This window comes from Myotis yumanensis, unplaced genomic scaffold, assembly GCF_028538775.1.
Source record: "Myotis yumanensis isolate MYYU_CA2020_CCGP unplaced genomic scaffold, mMyoYum1.0.hap1 SCAF_6, whole genome shotgun sequence".
NCBI classification, from domain to species: domain Eukaryota; kingdom Metazoa; phylum Chordata; class Mammalia; order Chiroptera; family Vespertilionidae; genus Myotis; species Myotis yumanensis.
Window position 1 is genome coordinate 80,980,555 of NW_027223757.1, and position 22,740 is coordinate 81,003,294.

Sequence of the window (22,740 nt, forward strand, 5' to 3'; positions counted from 1 at the left end):
TTTTTAACTTCTTTGAAATGTGGAATTTTGGAAAAAACTAATTCCTAATAGATGTAGTGTTAAACATTCAAAGGCACACAGCAGTGTCTCGTGACTTTCTGAGGAATGATCTCAATATGCGTGGCCCACAACTAAAACTGGGCTTTAAGCAGCTGGATTTGGGGAAAGCAAAGGGAGGTGTTAAATATCCCATTAAAGAAAACAGCTTTGGTGAATGGAATGGAGGGAATCCAGAGGTGGATATTATTATGTTTCCTTGGAGTGTTGTCTTTAAGGAAGCACTGGCAGGGCACAGGGTAGGTTCTAAGGTCCTTGAAGAAGGCTTTAGATCAGTGGTTCTCAACCTGTGGGTCGCGACCCCTTTGGGGTTCGAACGACCCTTTCACAGGGGTCGCCTAAGACCATCGGAAAACACATATATAATTACATATTGTTTTTGTGATTAATCACTATGCTTTAATTATGTTCAATTTGTAACAATGAAATTGGGGGTCACCACAACATGAGGAACTGTATTAAAGGGTTGCAGCATTAGGAGGGTTGAGAACCACTGCTTTAGATACTTCAGAATAAGTCACATTGTCTCCTTGATGATGCCTACAAGAAAGATAAAATGCAATGGATGCCATGTTAGGACAGGCTAAGTGCAATACTGAATAAGGTAGAAAGATGATCGTGATATATTGTTAAGGGAAAAGGAGGTTACTGAACTGCGTTTCGTATTTCTCATTAGAAAAAGCAAATGTGAGCATGGGGATATATAAAAAAAGGAAAATGAAAATGCATAAAAATGTTAATGTTGTTATTGAACCTAGATGGTAGACTTAGAAGTGATTTTCTTCTTTTTAAATCATTTGCTATAATGAGGAAGATTACTTTTGTGATTTTAAATATTTTTTAGAATGACAACTGAAAGGGCACAAGAGAAAGGATAGGTAGGGCTTGCTTTACTGTGCTAAATTGAGAGAGGGATCATCCTCATTTTAATTTAGGGAGAGCAGTGATTTAGGTGACAGTCAATTCTTCCTTATTAGGACTGCCTGAGGGTTGTGATGTTGGGTCAGATTTGCCAAAAGCTGATTACAACGTGCTTCATTTTTGGTTTCTGCAAATCCATTTCATTTCTCTGTGTACACTCAACAATCACTTAGAATTTGGACCTAGTCTTCGGGGTACTATTTTAGGGGTGGTAGTAGTGATGATGCTAGGGTATTGACTATCACTAGTGACTTTTTTATGTTTCACTGATGATTCCATTGAGTTCCATAGCAGTTTATCGAGCACCTACTTCATTCTAGGCTCTGCCATAGCTGCTAGGAACAGTGGGCCCAAAGTCACCATGCAAGAGAATGCATATCAAGGAGGGTGGTTCATAAGAAAAGCCACTGCATCAGTGAATAAGCAGAACAGTCCCAAGTACCAAACTCTTGCACCTTTTAGTTCTTTTTTTTTTGCTCTATTTCCTCTATAGTACAAAAAAATTCTCATATCTATTTTTTGTTATTTATCTTCTATGAAACAGTGGCATCAAAGCATCTTACAGCTTTCTTTTTGGTGCTAGGATAGCCTACGTGTTATGATGGAGGCTAAGAAGGCAATATTATGCTTCTTGTTCCATATTTTAATAATGCCCATCATTGTCCTGCAGCATTCTGGACTCTAATTTAATAGCTAACGAGCATGGGTCTCTGGCTGCCAGATCTTACTAACTGCACACTATGTAACTGTAGGCTCATAGTTTACCTCTGAGATCTGTTAGAGTCAAACAAGGAATCAGAACCCTGGGGGCATAATTGAGACTGATTCTTCCCATCTTATGATGGATTTGTATTTTTTGCGTATTGTGGTGCTGCTGGGGATTTGAGACTTTGCCCCGGGAGCTAATGGCCTCTTAATGTGTAAAAACTACTGCGCGTGTATGTGCGCTTAAAAATGGTTAATGTTTGCTCCTATTCATGAGGTACCTCCGTTATGTTCCACTCAAAGGATCAGCCCCAGTGTGCTTTTCAGTGATTTCTGTCCAGAACAGCTGGCTCATTGTTAACCATGGGAGCCTATTAGCCATTTTTAAATTAAACACATTCAGAGCCTAACTTTTTCATTAAAAAATTTTTTTTATACTCAAAAATTATATAGTAAAATTCACTTTTTGGTGTACTGTTCTTTGAGTTCTCTCTCTTTATTTTTATACCTGTTTTTTTTTCTTTTGAAGCAGTTTTAGGTTTTAATAAAAATTGAGAAGGTGGTACAGAGATTTCCCACACATTCATAGACTCCTCCATTATCAATATTACTCACCAGAATGACTTTTCTTTCTTTTTTTTTTTTTTTTTTTTTTTTTTTTTTTTTTTTTTTTACCAAAGATGAACCTACATTGACACTTTATAATCATCCAAACCCATAGTTTACCTTAGGGTTCGTTCTTGGTATTGTGCGTTCTGTGGGTTTGGACAAGTGTATAATGACACATATTCATCATTATAATATACAGAATATTTTTACTGCCCCCCAAATCCTCTATGCTCTGCTTATTTATATCTTTCCCCCACCTCACTCCCATCAACCCCTAATCTTTTTACTGTCTCTATAGTTTTGCCTTTTTCAGAATGTCCTATAGTTGGAGTCATACAGTCTGTAGCCTTTTCAGATTGGCTTCTTGCACTTAGTAATAAGCATCTAAGTTTCCTCCATGTCTTTTCATGACTTGGTAGCTCATTTGTTTTTAGCACTGGATAATATTTCACTGTCTGGATGTACCACACTTAATCATTCACCCACTTCACTCTTTTTCTTGGGTATGAGATGCATTTTTATGTACCCTCTTCTTTAAACATCTAAAGTGAACCCAGCCTTTCAGAATTATATCGACTCTTCCCTTTCTAGGACATAAGCATTTAGAAGCAACAGCAAAGCAGTGGGACAATCATGGGAAGTTACTGGGACTTGGCCAAAGCTATCTATTTTTTTAAAAACATTTTTTTATGTTTTTAAATATATACATATTATTGATTCAGAGAGGAAGGGAGAGGGAAAGAGAGATAGAAACATCAGCGATGAGAGAGAATCATTGATTGTTGACCAGAGCTCTTTAAAAAACAAAATGAAACAAAAACCTAGCACACGTTCCAAATTGTATATTATCTTTTTTTCCCTATCCGTTTACTTTGATTTTTTTTCTGTAGCTTTATTTAAAGGAAGTCTTTTGTAAGTAGCATATTTGTAAGGTTTTTAAAAATCTAGTCTGACAGTGTCTGTCATTTTATTAGGGGATTTCAGTGTGGTTATATTTTTAATGTAATTACTCATATTTGGGTTTACATCTGCTCTTGTATTATTTGTTTTGTATTTGTCCTATTTGCCCCCCCCCCCCCCCGCCCCTTCTTTCTTCTCTTCTTTTGGGTTAATCAAGTATTTTTTGTTATTCCACTTTTTCTCTTCTGGTAGCTTGTCAGTTACACATTTTTTACTTTACTCTGTGCGGATACCATGGAGATTACAACATGAAGACTTCAATTATGAGAGACATTTTATAAATGTGCACTTCTTACTGTTTCCAAACAGTATAACAGCCTCAGAAGACTTTAGTCCTGTTTAGTCTTTCTTGCATTATGTGCTTCTTTTTTTGTCATGAATTTTAACGCTGCACATTTCTTAACCCCAAAACACATATTTATATGGTTTCATGTTGATTTACCTGCAGATAAATATTTTCTGCGGTTCTTCATTTCTCCCTGCAGCTGCAGGTTCTACCTGCCATCATTCGTCTTTGGCCTACAGGATACTTCCTGCAGGTTCCCAGCAATAAGTTGCATGATTTGCCCGTTGTCTTTGAAGGATAGTTGCAAAATAGAATTGAAGCTTGACAGTTATTTTCTTTCAGTACTTGCATGCCTGGGTTTATGTTTTCCCTGCTGAACAGCAAAGGAGATGATGTGATTTTATTTTAAAATCTATATTACATAAGAAATGATGTGTGCAATGTTATACCCGGCACTTTGGGCAATGCAAAGACGAATAAGTAAGACAGTCAGTGCCGTCAAGGGTAGTTTGTAGTGGATGGGAGAAATTTTGACAGACCTATATAATTTAAGGGAGTAAATCCACAAGAGTGGGCGGATGGAGTCCTGGATGTACAACTAATCAGCCAGTAAGACTCCCGATCGCAACATCAGCGTGGAGGTGTATGCCAGGTTAAATTCCTGTCTGGCAGCTTCTCACTTTATGGTAAATTCTTTGGTCTCTCTGCCTCAGTTTTTTCCTGAGAAAATGGGGACACGATTAGTGCCTGTCCTGTGAGCTTGTTGTGAGAGTTAGGTATGACCCACAGTCAGCACTTACTGACTATACTATTAATAGTTGCAGTTATTCCCAGGCCCTGGAGGTAAGAGCGATGGAGGAATGTTTTCTGACAGCTCCAACGCATACACATAATAGATCCTTTAAATCCTGCCACGAGGGTCCCTTAGTGTCGGGGAGGGAGGTACTCCCAACTCTAAGGCTGCTTAAAGTGAATGGTGGAGCACAAGGGCGGCCATCTGGTTTCAGTACCCAAGGACTGGACATTCCAGCGCATGGTAAATATTTCTTTCTCCCTGGGCGAATGTTCCTCCGCCGGCAGGGATATTTTCTCTAGTGGAGAAACAAAGGTGATGGTATGTGTGAAGATAGCAGTCTGTGCTTTCAATAGCTGTCAGAAAAGGGAAGCAAAATTGAGCAACTGAATGTCTGGGTTCCCTTTTATGCTTTTTTCTTTTTTTTTTTGAAACGTTGCATATGTAGATAGGCTTAATCAGTGCAAACCCCCCAACTCCCCAAAATACACACACACCTCGGAGGGGGTGAATTTGTTTGCATTTTTATTGATTCAGATTTTTCTGTTTAAAATGGGACTTCAAGTGTTATCAGAATTAAATGAGGTAATAGCCTGCTAAATTGTGGGATGTGGAAAAGTGAGGTATTAAAGTGATGCGTAAGTGGGATTTGAATTCCAGCCTTCCTTTGTTGTTGCCTTTTGAAAAGGGGAAGAAGAAGGAATTTTGTGTACATTTAAAAATGATAATGTTAAAAACAACCACAATAATTTAAAATACAGAGTGTTACCTTAGTTGTCTGCTTTGACCAGAGATTCACAAGTGTAAAGAATTGATCTTATCCCTCCTTCCGTCCTTCCATAAGGTTAGGTAGATAAAAGCCACACTGTAACTTAACAACTAATGGAACTGAAGCCAATGTTGTTGTTATTGACTTATATGTGGTAGAATGATTTGATTATTTCTAAGGGTATCTTATCCTTTCCAGAAACCACATGGAATACATCCCAGAGACAGAGCGCCCCCACCGCGTGCGCCGCCCCCCCCTCCCGCTTCTCTCTCTCTCTCTCTCTCTCTCTCTCTCTCTCGACTACAGTAGACTCTTTGTTGGAGGCTGGGTGGCTTCGCTCTGTAAAATCAGCTGCGAGATTTACAGTGAGAAGAGCACTGGGCATGGTCTTGGCTTCTGCCGCAGAGGGAGCTACAGTTACTGGGCTTTGCTTACACCTGCAGGATGCAGCTGTCCTTACCCAAGACCTGCCCGAGACCAGCCACTCTCAGAAATGTACTGCAGTGAGGACGAGTTGAGGCAAATACCAGCGGTACACTTAACTGTTGGCTTCTTGGCTATTCCAGTTTGTCTTTGTTGTCACTTTGCCAGTTGGTCATCTCTTATAAAATAGGGATTGTTGTCCTAAGGCCTTAAGGTGTTGGCTCAGCTTGCATGGATTTAGCCCCTGCCTTCTGTTGTGGGGCCATGTGAGGTCAGGCTACTTAATTTGTGGGGAACTTCTGGGGTGATGAGGAGACCTTATAAAAGGGTTGCTGACACATAACAGGCCCAGGGACACTGAATGACGCTTGGGTGTAAGGTGGTCATTGTGCATAGAGAAGTGATGTCCGTGAATAAGCCTGTAGAGTTTGAATGACATTTCAGGCTGTACTACTTCTTATCATCTTTTAAGGTTTCATTCAGTTAGTCCACGACCTTTGGTCGAGCACCAGCTGGGGGCCTGGAACCATGTAAAGAAGAAAAGTGGGCCCTGCCTTTCACAGCTCGAGAGCCGAGATGGAGACACGTGTGCAAATGATTATAATTCAGTGGGATAAGCAAATGTTAAATAGAAGTGTGGGTGCACGAGGACATATAAGATAGTATCAGAAAGCAGGAATTACGCCCCCCCCCCCCCCCCCCCCAACACACACACACATAAGAAACAAGAGCAGGTATGCATTAGTTGATTTGAAAGTCATTAAAACAAACAGACTGTGTTTTCAAGACTGTATTTTGGTCTTTTCCCCAAGACGTTCCCATCTGGTTTCTGCCTAGGGAGCCCCCTCTTCCTGCTTTTTCACACGAGGGGCTTCTCAAACCTTTGATTCTGCAAAGAACGTCTGATTTACTCAGAATTTTTTTTTTTTTTTTTTTTTTTTTGCTCAGTTGCAAGCTTTTCAGAAACCATTCACTGATCTTCGATATTAAAAGTATAGGAACAAGGTGCCACTTCATGTCGAGTGCTGGGTTTGCATTTTGAATCTCCAAGAACTAATGGAAGAGACTGACAAATTGAACAGTTTGGTTTTGTTCTTCTGGATTTGGTTTGATCTTGCTTTAGGCACTTACTGTGTGACCTTGAGCAAATCCTATTGTGTCTCCAAGCCTCAGGTTTTTTCGTAGTTGCCTTGTTACTAGTAAGTATCTGGTGAGGACTAGAGATAGTGAGTGTACTAGTATATACAAAGATAGCGAGTGTATATACTAGATATAGTGAACATAAATGCCTCGTCCTGCACTTGACATATAGTAGGGCACAGTGTATCCTATGTTAGAACTTGAATTCCACATTTTTTTTTTTGGACTCAAGAGCAAATAATACCACTCTACTTTCAATAATGCACATTAAGGAGAAAGGGAAGCATTATTTTCTGAGTATCTATTGTGTCCCAAACACCATCTGAGTGCTTTACATCTGTGCTTATCTAGCAAGCTTCATGGTCATGCGAGGTATAGGTAGGTAATGGAATTAAAATGTATTCTGTATTTTGTTGAAGGCCATGCCAGTTGTAAAATGTACCAAATACTGCCATTATATTTCTTTCTAGGCTAAGAAAGAAATAAAAATACTGCCAATTATAGTTGTAAGATACATCCCTATTTCAGAGATGTTAAAATGTGAAAACATATGCATCATAGAATTAATGAAATGTAGTAGTTGAGCTTGAGGTATTCAGGTTACACAAAGAAAAGTTGGGGAAACAGATTTTTGGGGTCTTGCTATCGATGTACTCTCCCTTCCCAACACACACACATATACACATACCTCTTTTTTCCCCCAGTAGCCTTTAAGGATGAAATGGTTTAACACAAGCAATTTATTTAGTAAATATTCATAGAACACCCATTGTATTTTGAGCCCTGTACCAAGCATTGAAGATATTAAATGAAACACACACACACACACACACACCAAAACATAAACACACAATCATCCCTCCAGATGCTGACATTTTTAGAGGAGGGATAGGTTGGTGAGCCAACCTTTAGGATATATCCTGTGAAATTGTTATGTAGATGATTTGAGGTGGGCTTTTATTTTCTTCCGGAGACATGTGCTCAACATCCAGAAAAGGCTGAGTCTATCAGTTGATGACATTTTCAGCCTGTTCTACACACTTCCTGGCTTTCTCAGAAGGTTCATTGGGAAGAAATCAGAATCAATATTGTGAAAAGAGGCGTATTTTCTTCATCAGTTGCCAGTGCTGAAGATCATATTTTCATTTTTTAAAAGCCGAAACATATCTGGATAAAGCTTAGTAGCTTCCACTGTTGGCCTAGCTTCTCCACCCATGGTTGTGAGTTATAGCCCAAGTGCTAATAGTGGGTACACTTGCTGATGAGGAATTGTAGCAGGCTTTATTATATCCCAATTAATTTCAACATTTAAATTGCTTTTCCCTCACTATTTCCTTGAAAGCTATCACTCATGATTTTCCCATGAAAAAATTGTCACAGAGGGAATTTTGATTTCTCCACAGTTGGGCTGTCAGGGAATAAGCTGGAATGACCACTCATTAGAGTGGCTTATCACCCAAAAACTAGTAAGGAAAAAATGGGAATTTTTTATAATTTCAATAGAAGGTAAAGCTCTTCTGAGAGTAATATGAAACGCAGAAACTATACAAGAAAGGTTTAACTACTTCATAACTGTATGAGCTGGGAAACATGCAAATCTAAAGACAAAATAACTGGGAGAAGTTATTTGCAATGAGAGGTTAATTTCCTTGAAAAAATGAAGAGCTTTTATAAATTAATTAAGACACCAACAACTCAAAAGGAAAATGGGCAGTCTGTGAACAAGGTAGTTCACACAAAAGGAAATACTAAAGGCTCTTAAAGGAATACAGATTTTAAGCCTGGTTCCTAATAAGAAAAGTTCGAATCAAAACCTACAGAGATATAATTTTAACCACTCAGACTGGCAAAGAGGGAAAAGTATGGCCTTGAAAATTCTTGTGTTGTGAGGGAACAGAGAAAGAACAGCGTCCACTGATAATGGGTGTGTGCAGTGGCCCAGTCCCCGTGGAGGGCCATCTGGCGTTAGCTACCAGAGTAACTGTCAGTTGACCACTGACATTCCATTTCTAGCAACAGGTCCTGCAAGTGTTCCTTACAACATCATTTGTAATAACAGGAGGCGAAGCAACACAAGTGCCCTCCAATAGAGAGCTGGTTATGTAAGTCATGGAACATCCATGCAGTGAGACAATACGAACTTGTCAAAAAGAGTGACTCAGATCTTTATGTGCTAACCCCAAGAACTGCATTTAAATGGGAAGAGGCAAAGTGTAGAACAATGCGTACACTGTGTCACATATTGTAAAAGAATGTAAAAAAAAAAATGTAAAAAATGAAAAGGAAGAGCTGGGGTGCGGTGGGGTGGGGAATATATGTACCTCTTTACTGGTGTGAGTGTAGAATATTTCTGGAAGTACACAGGGAATTGGTAATGGTGGTTACCACCTGGGAGTGGAACTGAGTAGCTGAGACCTCGAAGCCAGAGGTTGAAGTCAGTGGTTAGCAAGGGAGAAGTCTATTTCTTGGTATCCCCTTTTGAACCTTTGGAATAGTGTACCGCATATAGTGTAATTATGATGACATGAATCCAATGGACCATTTTATGAAATAATGCTAATCTAATCAAATGTGGCAAGTTCAAAACATTTGAGTCACAGATGAGCTCGAGCCTTCTTACGTCAAAGTCGTGCGTTTCCTGTGAACTTTCTATCCTCCGCATTGTCTTATGGCATGCTTTGTGCAACTTTCTTTTTCGTGGTTAGAATTGTCCAAAGGCTTTTTTGTGGAAAGGCTTCCTAATATGTCTCATTCAGTGAAGTTTAGGACACACGAGATCATTTCCAACAGCATGATCTCCTCACGTCTCCATGGGGCTGAGCTCTTAGAGGCGCGGCCGTACGTTCGAATGTGAGTGGACTCTGACTCTGAACCAAGGGAGCCAGCCTGCTTTGTTGAGAGCCAGTGAGTCAGCTCAGGGCCGCAGCCTTACTGTTGATGTCAGCGGCCGGACAGCTTGCAGACACACGCACCAGCAGCTGGGCGGGGCACGCCCTGCCCTCCTTCCTCCAGAGCCGGCTGGTTCTTACCAGCTTTGGCAGCTCTGCACAGCACTCACTATTTGTGTGACTTCCTGTGGTTTCCCCGCCCCGGGCTTCCAGAAGAGGAACAATTCCCTTGCTTAGGGCAAGGATTGGCCACTCACACCTTGACTTAAATGTCGGTGGATGTGTAGCCTTCAGGATTTGTAGCCTTTTGAAATTAACTCTTAGAAGTGATCGGAATTCGCAGATGACCTATACTGTATACACAAGACTAGAGCAGCTACCTTCACCTGCATTTGGGGCACTTAAGGGAGAAACACACCACGGCCAGCTAGGCTGGGCTAAAGTTTAAATATAATCTTAAGTAAGGTTGCAGTTGAAACAAAATCCTTTCATTATCCGATGCTTGGACAGATCTAGGGTGGGTGAGGGGTGTTTTTTTTTTTAAATAACTAACTCCCCAGCGGTTTTGGCAGTTTTCAGTCAAGTTCATCCTGTGAGCCTCTTGAGGGTGGGAGAATTCACTCTGCAGGCTCTGCTCCCCACTCACCTGGGCAGTGCATAGTGTTCATTGGGTTCTGCAACCCCTGTGGTCTGGTGCATCTTGGCATCCACTCTTATTCCAGCATCTACAGTATGATCTCCAATTGTTACCAGAAGGAGGACCTGGCCTTGGTGGGTCTGCCTAGGGCCAGCCAGTAAGTAGTGTGTGGGTTCTTGACTTCGTGCAGGAAAAATTTCACAATGCGAGTCCCGGTGACTGTGAGGGAACATTTATTAAAGCTGGGGAGGTAAAACAAGGAAGGGCTTAGCACAGACCAGTGGTTCCCAACGTGGGGCACATGCCTCACAGGGGGGCAATTTAATTTTTAACAGGGGCAATTCGAGAATGAGTTATTAATAGTGAATTTTTTTGCATTTCTTGTGGTTCTAAGGGCCTCATATACAGTATATAAATATATTTTGTGACATTTACTAGTATACATTTCAGTTCGCTATTATATGTTTTGAAACTTTATTTGCTATCTTTTCATATCACTTCATATTATTATTTTTTAAAACAATTTCTTAGTGATTTCTTCCTCAGTCCTTCAACTGTCCTTTCGTTGTTTTATTTTTCTCTTTCCTGGATGCCATATTCTTTGGAAGTTGCTTAGACCACGTTAATGGCCTTTTAGGCTTCCTCCACGTGAATAGGAGTTCACTTTTTGAATAAGAATCATATGTCACAGGGGAGGCATCAGGACGTTAGAGATGCTTAGGTGGGGCATGGCCAGAAAAAGATTGGGAACCACTGGCGTAGAAGAAGCAACAGGAGAGCCCATGCTAGGCTGCCCTCGCTGTCTGGGAAATCAGAGAAAAGCGACCTGGGATCAGGTCCAGGGGAGCCTGGTATGAGCTGCCAGCTGCTGCTGCCCATTGCTCCCCTGGTTCAAGCCTTGTGGGGTCCTTTAGGGTTTAGAAAATGCATGCCTCTGCGGGGGAGAAGAGGGAAAAGGGGAATAGCGGGCTGCTCCCCAAAGAGAGAACATGAAATGGGTACTTTGTTATGAGGCTTTCTCTCTTTCTCCCAGGCAGGAACCTCAGGTGAGGCTTCAGGGGAGGGTTTCTGCAGAATGTTCGTCAGTTTTCAGGTGTGCTCCTCCAGGGCTGGTCAGTGTCAGTGACTGTCATTGGTCATTGCAGCTGGTCCTGGTGTCACCCACCTGGTTTTGCTGCTTTTCTGGATCTGGAGCTGAAATACAACCGAGGCCTGGATGTTATCTCTAGGAAGGCGACCTTCTGTATCTGCTGTAAATTGTTCTGTCGGTTTGTTCAGCTTATCTGTCTCAGTTTCCCTATTCCACTTATCGTGGCTTACTGGACTGTGTCACAATGACCTCAGGGCGATATAGACAGCGTAAGGTCAACGATGTCTGCCTGCCAATGGATCGTTTTAGATTTAAATGTCAGCCTGTTCCCTACCTATACAATGGAAGCACTCCTTGCTCCCTTTCCTGTGATCTGGGCCAGCAGAAGAAAAAAGAAGGAAAGACAACAAAAGCCTACACAATGAAAAGACGAGGAAAAGTTTGGGGAATTTCTGTCATAAGGTTATTTGGCTCTTAGCCCATGTCTTAAATTTATTTTCCTGAGTTTTAAAAATAAGGCTTACCAAACAAATTTGAAAGCACAGTACAACAACCACCTATAAATGTATCAGCTCGATTCAATAAGTCTTTGCATTTTATCATTTTGCTTTATATATATGTGAGTGTATATTTGTAGTACATATTTTCATTTCCAAGACTTCCTCCAGATTTCTGATAACTGATAACCTAACTCTTTAAAAAAAAAGTTTAAAGATCAGCATCTGTCTATTTTCCTCAACTTTTTTCTTTTTGTTTGCAAAAATTATGCTGAGTAAAAGTGGATTATCCTGGCCCAAATCCCTACTTCTGAGAATTCACTCTCAGAAGAATCTAAAAATCATAGTCTCCTATTGAGACAGGTTGGTAAGCCAGGACAAGTGCGATAGGGAAACTGAGATAGTTAAACCGCCCAACAGTTTACAGCCATTTAATAAACCGAAAAATCCTATCTTCCCTAACCAAGGACACTTAAGAGTAAGTAGTTTACACTCCTCAGCCAGAGGGTAAATAACTTATCACTCTCCTCAGGAGATAACAGAAATCCAGTCAGTGCCATTTGTGTCAACCACACCTGAGGACGGATGAAGTTGGGGGAATAAATCTGATTTTGGTGCATCAGCATAAAGCTGATGAGTATTGTGTTGAGGTCCTCCCCTAAGCAATCATCCTTTAAAACCCCCAGGAATGTTAACCTCTGCCTTTCTCTCTTCTAAGCTTCAAGGGGCTCTTCTATTACCTCTAACTTTCTGAATAAACTTGCTCTTATAATTTGAGTTCCTGGCTCTGAAATCTTTCTTTGCCAAACAAACTCAAGAACCGAGGTCCAATTTCACCAACACCGCCTGTAAAACTGTCATTTAGGATTTTAAAGAAACCTGCCTCGATTTTTATTTTTTTCTTGGGGCGGTGTATTTGGTTTTGTTTGTTTGTTTGTTTGTTTTAAGGGAGAAATCATTGTTTATAGGTATTTCCTTGGTATCAGGGCTGGTAACCCTGATTATCTGAACCCTCATTTATAGCTGGAATCCTGGATTTGGATAACAAAGCATTCCTTATTATCTAATTCTTATAAAAATGGACTGAATAGATTCAGATATCAAGAGATGCTTATAGGGCAAGGAGAATAATGCTTGTTTTTAGTGGAGCTCCATTGCACTTACCTACATAGGAGGTCATGAAATCTCATTTACATGAGCAGCTGGGAAAGCAGGAGAAACAAGCTTTAGCTATTATAATCCTTAAGTAGTTATAGTTATGTATTTACTTGTGTATTAATTCCTTTGAAATAAACCTTTAATAGAAATGGAATTTGTTTTTTTAAACAGTCACTGGTCTGTTGGATCTGAAATATTTTCCAATAGACAACAAAGTTATTGGCTATAGTTGAAGTGATTGGTATTGACAGAATTCTCTCATCTTTGTCTCCAGGCAGTCAACCAGTTGGGGTGTAAGCTCTGCCATTGAGTGACAGATCCTTGCAGACCCTGTCTGACCCCTTCACTCTAGCTAAGGGGCCAGGGCAGCTCCTTACACTCTTTATATTGAGTTATAGGGTTTGTCAATTTCCCTAAATGCAATGTGTGCAGACAGGGAAGTGACAAGGCTCAGAAAAGAGGATTCGTTGAAACTAGACAGACCCGATCTTGAATCCTGGAGCTTTGTGACCTTGATTGGGTTACTTAAACCTCTTAGAGCCTTAGTTTTCTCATCTGTAAAATGGAGCTAATAAAAAGCTACCTTAACAGCAAATGGATTACATATATTTCATGCTGGATCATTTTGCACAGTATTAATAATGGCCTATTTCTTAATGGTCCTTTGGATCTGTGTAACAAGCTGGTCAACTTAGATGGAATAGCAATTTGATTTCATTGAATTTAGCAAATAGGCTTTTAAAACCCGTTTTTAAAGTGATGGAAACTTTTCTAAGTGTTAGATGAGGTCTGGAGGAAAAGTTTAGTTGAAAGGGTGACTTTTGACTCTAAGAAGCTTTCCTCTTGAGTCTGTCAGGCATATCTGGCTGCAGAGAGGACAAGGGGTGTCTCCTGGAATCCAAATGGGCAGTGCCAGAAGCCAGGGGGTTAAGTTGAATCATTTTAGCAGATTGGTAAGGAGCACCCAGGCTGGGTAATTACTGCTTCATTTCAGGGGGTTACTGAGGCATCAAAGTTGTTAATTAGTTTTATGAAAACAGATTGTACATCCACAGGGAGACTGTAATTGGGTAGTAATTGAAATTAACTTGGAGGTAAACCTTAGTTGAGTGAACCAGTTGGCGGTAACTTGGAAGGAGAAAGGGATTTGGGGTGGGGGTTGGGATGGGAGTAGAGAATGAAATAGCAATAGGAAGACAATAAATGACATAATTTGAACAGAGGTGACCTTGTCTAGACTTTTTTGTTTAGAAACAGGGAAACAGGTCTGCAGAAGGAAATGGTTTTTCTAAGATCACACCTTCCCTTGCAATGATATTCCAGGATTTTCATGACTTTGATTTTTAAAAGTTAACTGTGGGGAAAATGAAATGCATGCTGAAAAGGTAGCTCTGAGGCCAGAGTTCTGGGCACATTCCTGTTGGTAGAATATATTCAGGAATGCTGCTAGCTCTTAGGAGAGAAGAAAAGTGCTCTCAAAATCTTGTTTCATGTATATACCGCCCTTTTCTTGGATAAAGCTTGGAAGGACTTTCCTTTACCATTCCCAGCTCCACCCTCCCAAGGGGCTAGTGAAACACTTGACCTTCCATTTCCTAGCATCTTAGGGAAGGCCAGGCAACCAAGTGGTCTTTTGGTTTGATATGAAAAGAGGAGACTTTAGCTCCAGCTTCAGTTTCTGGTTGTGATTTGGTGGAGCACCCAGAGTGAGCACTCAGTTTGGGGGCTCTGGTTGAGGTAGGAGAGAGGGTTGTAAGGACACAGCTGGAAATGGCTCATTCCAGTACAACGCGAGTACAAGTAAAATCCTTGTTCTCGTAAACATGGCTACCAGCCCCCATAGCCCAGAGGTGTTCAAGCTCACACATTTCAGTCAATACCCCGTGTACTAACCGATTTGGGTGGCTCTGGAAATCAAAGGAAGATGGTCAGGTCAGCGGTGGAGCTCCTCTACGCGTGACTCAGCTGTTGAGTCAGGGGAACCATTTATCTCTTCCCATTTCAGGTTGGACTAATAACTGCAGTCTCTGGAAGGACTAAGTGTACTTCCATGGAAAGAAACTAATCAGGAGGACATTTGGGGCTCATTTGGCCAAAATATAGTACATGCTCTTGAAGTTTCCACAATAGAACCATCTGTTTTGGGCTGGCTCTTTCTTTATTATCCCTGCCCCCTCCCCTTTTGGTCTGTCTTACTGTCTCTACCTCATTTCTCAATTGAGCCTTCCAAGTTAGCATGATTACCTCATGGCTATAAAACATGGCTAAGAACCGAACTTTTCACATTTCTCCAAAGGGGCTTCAGATATCTGGTGGATACATTTCCTTCATTGGCCAAGTTTTCCCAGGGGCCTTTCTTTTACATCTTAATATCTGCCTGACTGCAAGAGGTTTTTGTGTGTTTTTTTTGTGTGTGGGGGGGGCGGGGGGGTGTTGCCCTTTTGTGCCCATGAACATTTAACAAAAGTATAGAGAGGAGCTCAGCCAAGTAGATGCTCTTCCAGCTACCCTGTTTCTTGGCTACCGATATAAATAAAAGAGGCTGCGGCCACAACATTTTCAAGTTAGCAGAAGGAAAATATACTTATCAGTGGTGACTGCTTTCAAAAATAACAGTTATTGTTTTCTTAATTATAAAGTTAATATGTCCCTGCAGAGAATTTGGAAAGTTCAAAGAAGCATAAGGAATAAATTAAGTTACTCATTTTGTGCATGTTTTGAAAAGTTTACACTCAAAGCTTTTGTAAGAAAAGACCCTCTTCTGTGGAAAGCTGGCTTTCTTATTTAGAATATCTGTCTTCTCTTTCAGTTTCTAAATCTTATTATAAGTGTTCCTCAGTTGCTATAAACTCCATATTGAACCAAGGACTTTCTGAATTAATAAAATAAAGAATTCATTTATTCCAAATATCCTGATGACTGAATTTCTGATGAGAGCTCCCACAGGTAACACAGTGCTTGAGTTACATGCTGTGTTGCAAACCAATTTGGGGGGATATTGTAAATATTAAAGTAAAGAGGAAAAAAGTAAGTTTCTAGGATCAATTTTTTTTTCTTAGAGTGAAAAAATGCATATAACTTTAGAGAAATCTCGAATGCAACCAGCTACTGTGTATCCTTAGTAGAATAGATTTTCTAGAAAGATGATTGTCATGGTCTCTGGCTTTAGTGGTAGATGTTAGCTTAGCTCCAGTGTGGTGTTGTTAAAACAATTCCTAGGGGCATTTTCATATTCACTTGACTCATTCCTAATTACAGGAGAGCATCACATCAGCATTCTGTCTTCCCAAGTTATGTTGGAAATCACATGATTAGTCCTTTGGCAAAAGTAGGGGGAGGGGGTTAAATATTTAAAGATTTGAACTGAGTTCAGGAAATAGGTGGGTGGACATCTTATTTCTTAGCCTGTTATCATGTGATTTGTGTGTGGGAATTGCTTTTTAAGCAAGAATAGTGCACTATATTGACTGACCATGTTGTCCAATGTAATGTCCCTGAGAACCAGAGTGTAGACAAGTGCTCTTTGTCTGAGTGAATGAAAACCGTGTATTGGCATGAATGGCCATGTGCATTTGCAGGGAGCAGGGGCACATGCCAGGGCCTATTGAAAGAAAATGTTAAAAGCATATACATAAAACTTATCTGTGGATCAGACGGAGGCTGCTGGGAATGCGTGTTTTCCAAGTCTTAAACTTGCACTGGGAGCAAAAGTGAGGTGTGGGTGGTTGTACAGAGGAAAAATGCTCTTGGAACAACATTAGACGTGAGGTAATCAGTGGTCTTCAGAATCTGCAGTCCCCTGCAAGAATTTCTTAGGCCTTAAAGGTTGTAAAAGAGGTAGTTGTGTTTGCTTTGTGCGTTTTACAACTATTCAACGTGATGCTTTGAAAGGAGGGTCAATGTCTTCTTGGCTGAGGAACTTGAAGTTGACTTGTGTGAGTGAAGACATGAGGGTTCTAATGAGTAGTGATTAACAGCTCTGGGAAGAGTGCTCATCCCTGAACCCTGCCCTGTGTGACCTGCTCCCAGATTTTCATCCATGCCAGAAGAGCCAATCCTATATAATAAAAAGCTAATATGCAAATCTACTGAACAGCTGAACAACATGTTGCTATGACACAGACGCTCAATGAAGGAGCTGAGAGCACTCATGACTGGCTGGCGAGTGCAGCAGTGGTGGCGGGAGCCTCTCCTGCCTCCGCTGCAGTGCTAAGAATGTCCATCAGTCAGACATCCCCTAAGGATTCCTGGACTGTGAGAGGGCGCAGGCTCGGCTGAGGAACTGCCTCCCAGCCCACCCCCCCACCCCACAAGTGCATGAATCTCATGCACTGGGCCTCTAGTGAAAAGATAAAGTCAATGGACTAGAAAATACCACAAGTACCTGCCAGAGTTCTGAAGTATAGTGTCAAATGACAGGGCTGTGTAGAGATGGCAGGCAGACCTGAGGTGAACACTGATTTTCTCCCAGTAGCTGTGTGACCTTATTTCACCTGTAAAATGGGGGTGATAACACTGTCACTTCCCCCATCTCCACTATACACCGGGTACAGCCTTGATTCTACCTCACCTGGCCAAAGTTGCAGCATGCTGTCATCCTACTTTGATTCTTGTCTGCACACCAGCCCGGGTGGCCATGAAGCTCACTCTCCATCAGAAACCATCTCGTGTTTGCTTTTTGTTATTGTCTCTCTGGTGCCCACTACAGAAGGCAAGCTTCATGCTCATGCTTCGGGTGCTCTGTTCTCGTTCTTTCAAACAATTTTAATTTCTGAGCTAGTTTGAAATGGAAATCAGGAAACCTAGAATCTAGACTTAGTGCTGGCACTTACTGGTTGGGAGTCCTTAATTTAAGTCACTTCTGGAGGCCTTGGTTTCCTTACTTGTAAAGAGGTGTAATTAGTTTGCTAGGGCTTCCATAAGAAAGTAGCACAGACTGGGAAGCTTAAACAACAGAAATGTATTTCCTCACAATTTTGAAGGCTAGGCCTTTGAGATCAAGGTGTCCCCAGGGTTGGTGTCTTCTGAGGCTTCTCTCGGAGAAGATGTCGTCTCTCCCCTGTGTCTTCACATCATCTTCCCTCTGTGTGTGTCTGTGCCTTCTTATAAGGACAACAGTCATACTGGATTAGCACCCAATTGTACCTCAATTATCTCCTTAAGATTTTCTTAAAATTTTATTGTTTTGAGAGAAAAAGAGAGAGATTGATTTATTGTTCTACTTATTTATTTATTCCCTGGTTGATTCTCGTATGTGCCCTGACTGGGGATTGAACTCACAACCTGGGCATAGGACAGTGCTCTAACCAACTGAGAGCCACCTGGCCAGGGCTCACTTACTTCTTCAAAGGCTCTATCTCTGAATACAGCCATATTCTGAGATACGGGGTGTTACAGCTTCAACATATGAATTGGAGATGGAGGGACATAATTCAAACCATATCAGAGAGGAGTATACCAGTTATTATCTAAGACCTTTTCTAGCTCTACAAAATTACATTGTAAGTTGGAGATCTTCCCCTTTGTTCCCTGTCCAGTTCTACTCCTATGAGGTGACAGCTCGATATATATGCTTCCGGATTTTTAATGCTCATACATATTCTTATGTATATTTTTGAAGGGTTTAAAAGTCTGTGTGGTCCTGGCCTGTGTAGCTTAGTTGGTTGAGCATCATCCCAGGCACTGAAAGGTTGCCGGTTCGATTCCTGGTCAGGGCACATGCCTGGGTTTTGAGCTCTATCTAGTAGGAGTGTGCAGATGGCAACCGATTGATGTTCCTCTCTCACATCAATGTTGCTCGCTCTCTCCTTTCCTCTCTCTCTAAAAAATCAATAAAATTTTTTTTCAAGTGTTGTGTATGGTGAGTTTGTGTGTGTTTAACAATAATATGATGTTAGTAAGGACTGTCAATGGGAGACTTTATAAAATATTAAATGAGACAGAAAAGCATCTGAGAACATTTTAATTTCATTTTCTTTCTCTATGACTTTTAAGTATATAATTAAACACATTCTTTTTGTTGTTCCCTCCCACAGCTGGACGCCGACAAACTGGCTCTCCCGATGAGCCCCAGCCCACTTAGTCCGAGCCCCATCCCCAGCCCCAACCCGAAACTTGAGAATTCCACCCTCCTGACCGTGGAGCCCTCCCCGCTGGAGAAGAGCAAGGGCTTCTTCGTGGACGAGTCCGAGCCCCTTCTTCGCTGCGACTCCACATCCAGTGGCTCCTCTGCCCTGAGCAGGACGGGCTCCTTTATTACCAAAGGTACAGCCATGAAGCCTTCCCCATAAGAGCCCTCAGGACGCCTCCCTGCCACTTCCACGGTCCTAGAGAACCTGTCCCAGCAACGTGAGAAGGCCGGCCCGGGAGGAATCATGTCGTTAGCCAGTGGGGATCCACGTGGAAACTCTTGATAGCCCTGGCTGTCTGTCTGAGAGCCTGTGCTCCTGGAGTGTCCGTCACCCTTGAGCCTCATGATGCTATCAAATGTGTGTTTCAGAAAAGGTCTGATTAAATGTAGTCTGACAGGTTTTCTGAAAATTATTTACCAGGCTTGCAGAACCCACGGATTTAAAGCATTAGCCTCTCTTGAGTGACTGAAGTATAGGTTTTAATGACTCGAATTAAAATTCACTGTTAAGCTTAGTTGTAAATAACAATATTTTAAGCATTGTGGGTTGGTACTTTTGGTACATAATTTGCCACTTTCAGTTTTTTAATAGCAGGGTTAGGAATTAACATGCACACTATATCGATGACAGATATTTTGTTAGGAATTTCCTAGTTTGTTTAATTCCAGTTATATTTTAGTGAAGGGTTATATTTTATGTTCTATTTTATAATTTATAAAATATGTTCTTTTTTATATACTAATATTTTAAATACTTTACATATTTATATTTATCTATTTTATACTTTGTGTTATATTTTAGAGAAAGCTTTTTAAAAAAATATTTTTATTGATTTTAGAGAGGAAGGGAAAGGGAGAGAGAGAGAGAAAAATATAAATGATGAGAGAGAATCATTGATTGGCTGCCTCCTGCATGCCCCTACTGGGGATTGAGCCCACAACCTAGGCATGTGCCCTGACCAGGAATCTAACCATGACATCCTGGTTCATAGATCGACATTCAGCCACTGAGCCCTGCCAGCCAGGTGAGAAAGATTTTTATAATAACTAGTGGCCCGGTGCACAGATTTGTGCACATTGAAAGGGAATCTGGTGTGGCTGAACCAGATTTAGGCCCAACAAGGCCCCAGAAACAAGCTAACCCATGGGCGATTCCGTGAGGAATCGGGCTCCCTCCTCCTTCCTCTCTGGGCCTGGGGTGTGGGTGAACCAAATTCGGGGCTGACAGGGCCCCAGCAGCAACCTAACCTACCTGTCGGAGCGTCTGTCCCTTGGTGGTCATTACGCATCATAGCTACTGGTGAACGGACACTTAGGCTTTTATATATATAGAGATAAGTTATAGTTCCTCACACCATTGTAAGGCATGACCCAAAAAGCATTATTTTCTCATGTGTGTATTTTTACTCTTAGCAGTTCAGTTTTAAAATATGGCATCATAAGTAGACAGTCATATAATTAGATTACATTGACTTGGAATAAACAGAGGGGGGAAAGGTGGGTTGAGGTCTTTTGTTTAGTGAGCAAACTACTGATGGGGAAAATAGTAAAATATTTGGGGGGGGGTAGTTTTTCAGATTTTTTAAAAGGTATTACAGTATTTTCCTTCTGAGTTTTAGAAGAATTTAGAAGTCATTTAGGGTTAGGCAAAGATCCTGTTAAAAGACAAGCACATCAACAACCCATTGAAGCAGATCTTTGTCTGATCTTTATTAGGCAAATATTATTTTGTTTTCTTACATGCAATGCAAGTAAGAACTCCTGTGTTGTTCAAAATGTGCCAGAAGTTCCCTCACTCACCTTGGGGTGGTAGGTTGGGGATAGCCTGGGGGGAGAGTAGCTGTCACTCCTAGCTGTCCTCCCTGGCCCCCAGCACAGTCCCTTTACCGCTGTCCTCTTCTCTTCCCTGTGCAGAAAAGAAGGACACGGTTTTGCGACAGGTACGCCTGGACCCCTGTGACTTGCAGCCTATTTTTGATGACATGCTCCACATTCTGAATCCTGAGGAGCTGCGTGTGATTGAAGAGATTCCTCAGGCTGAGGACAAGCTGGACCGGCTATTTGAGATTATTGGCGTCAAGAGCCAGGAAGCCAGCCAGACCCTCCTAGACTCTGTTTATAGCCATCTTCCCGACCTGTTGTAGGACGCAGGGGAGACTGCACTCTGGAAATTACTCATCTTAGTGTCAGGGTGGTTGGTTTTCTTGTTGTTGTTGCTTTTGGTATGTGTATGTGTATGTGTGTGTGTGTGTGTGTGTGTGTGTGTGTGTGTGTGTGTAACAGTAAGTATATGGCCAGTCTTTTGAGTTCTTTCCTTTTTTTGTTTTTCCCCCCCTTCTGGGAAGTTAGTTTATAAACCTTTTCAAGATATAACTGTTGCAAAATACCCACCACTAAAGTTTTTTAGGTTCCATATTTTCTCTGTTTTGCTTTCTTATGTATTTTCCAAGTTGTTCTGCGCACTTTACGTTCACTTCATGTAGCACAAATGCATTGTGACTGCTCCAGCGCACCGGACTGTGAGCCTCTTCAGCAGTGTGATGGCGCCCTGTGAATTCTGTCAGCGGTCTGCGTGTCTCAACATCCACATCTATGTTTTTTATTCTTACCATTTTTTTATGATTGTCACTTGCGAATTTTCTTAAGGGTGAAGGACATGTAAGACCCTGTCGAGTTACTGTAATTCAATGAGATGTTGCGTTGTCTTTTTCATATGCCTTGTTGTGTTGTTCATACTCATGGCCGAAACTTGACCACACCGTTGCCAATTGTCTGGTTTTCACCAGGACACCATGTAGAATGCTTGATTACTTGTCCTCCTCTAATGCGCTCTGGGCTGGAGACGTGAAATCCTCAAGCCACCAGGACCTGCTATTTAAGTGGCTTAATAATTGGACCACCAAAGAACTTGAACTTCATCTTTTCGGGGTCAAGCTGTCCGGGAACATATTGCTGCACTTTGGAAGGTCACAACTGAGTGTCAGGGCACCTTTTCCATAGGGAATTTGCCCCGCTTTGCTTTCAAGGTGTTTTTTTTTTTTTTAATCCACACGTAGTTGACAGGTCCAGTTTGTCCTGGATCAAGGCCTTGGTCTCGGTGGGATTCCTGCATCATTCAATCACGTCAAAAGTGGCTGCAGCTGTAAGAGCTCTTGTCTGATATATTTGCACCTCTGCTTCCATTTATAAACATACTCTCTAATGCTCAGTTGTCAGATTCTAAATCAAAGGTGATGTGGACTCCCTTTGTGTGGGAGGGGTTTGCGGATAGTGGTGAGGGACTGATATCAGAAAAATGCCTTCAAGTGTACTAATTTATTAATAAATATTAGGTGTTTGTTACCTGAGTAGTCTGAGTATATTGAATCCTTGCCTTGTACATGTGCTCACCTTATAACTCTTTGGTTCATCTCTTGGGAAAGTATTTAGGTTATAAAAACCTCAGCCTTTCTATTCTGTAAATCATGCAAATTAGCAAAAGTTTGTGTCTGGAAAAGTCCCTGGAGATTCACAGAGGAGGATTACCGAGCACTAAGTGGCCGAGCATTTCCTCGTCTTTCGCTGTGTAAACCTGAGGCTCCTGATTTTGAGATTGTTACCTATGTTAAGAATTGAGGATTTAGGGGTGGAGAGGTACAAATGGTGAGGCCTTGGAGTATATTCGTCTTACTCATTTC

The 22,740-nt window shown here is 41.4% G+C and overlaps 1 protein-coding gene across 1 annotated transcript in view; it reads left to right on the top strand.

Moving 5' to 3' along the window:
* The window catches only part of TNFRSF21 (TNF receptor superfamily member 21), a 77,734-nt gene extending 55,329 nt beyond the window's left edge, over nucleotides 1-22,405 (top strand). The window contains exons 5-6 of the mRNA XM_070418451.1: nucleotides 18,969-19,197; nucleotides 20,978-22,405. Coding sequence (XP_070274552.1) covers nucleotides 18,969-19,197; nucleotides 20,978-21,207 — 459 coding nt within the window. The 3' untranslated portion in view covers nucleotides 21,208-22,405. The remainder of the gene's footprint in view (nucleotides 1-18,968; nucleotides 19,198-20,977) is intronic.
* Nucleotides 22,406-22,740: the final 335 nt, after the last annotated feature.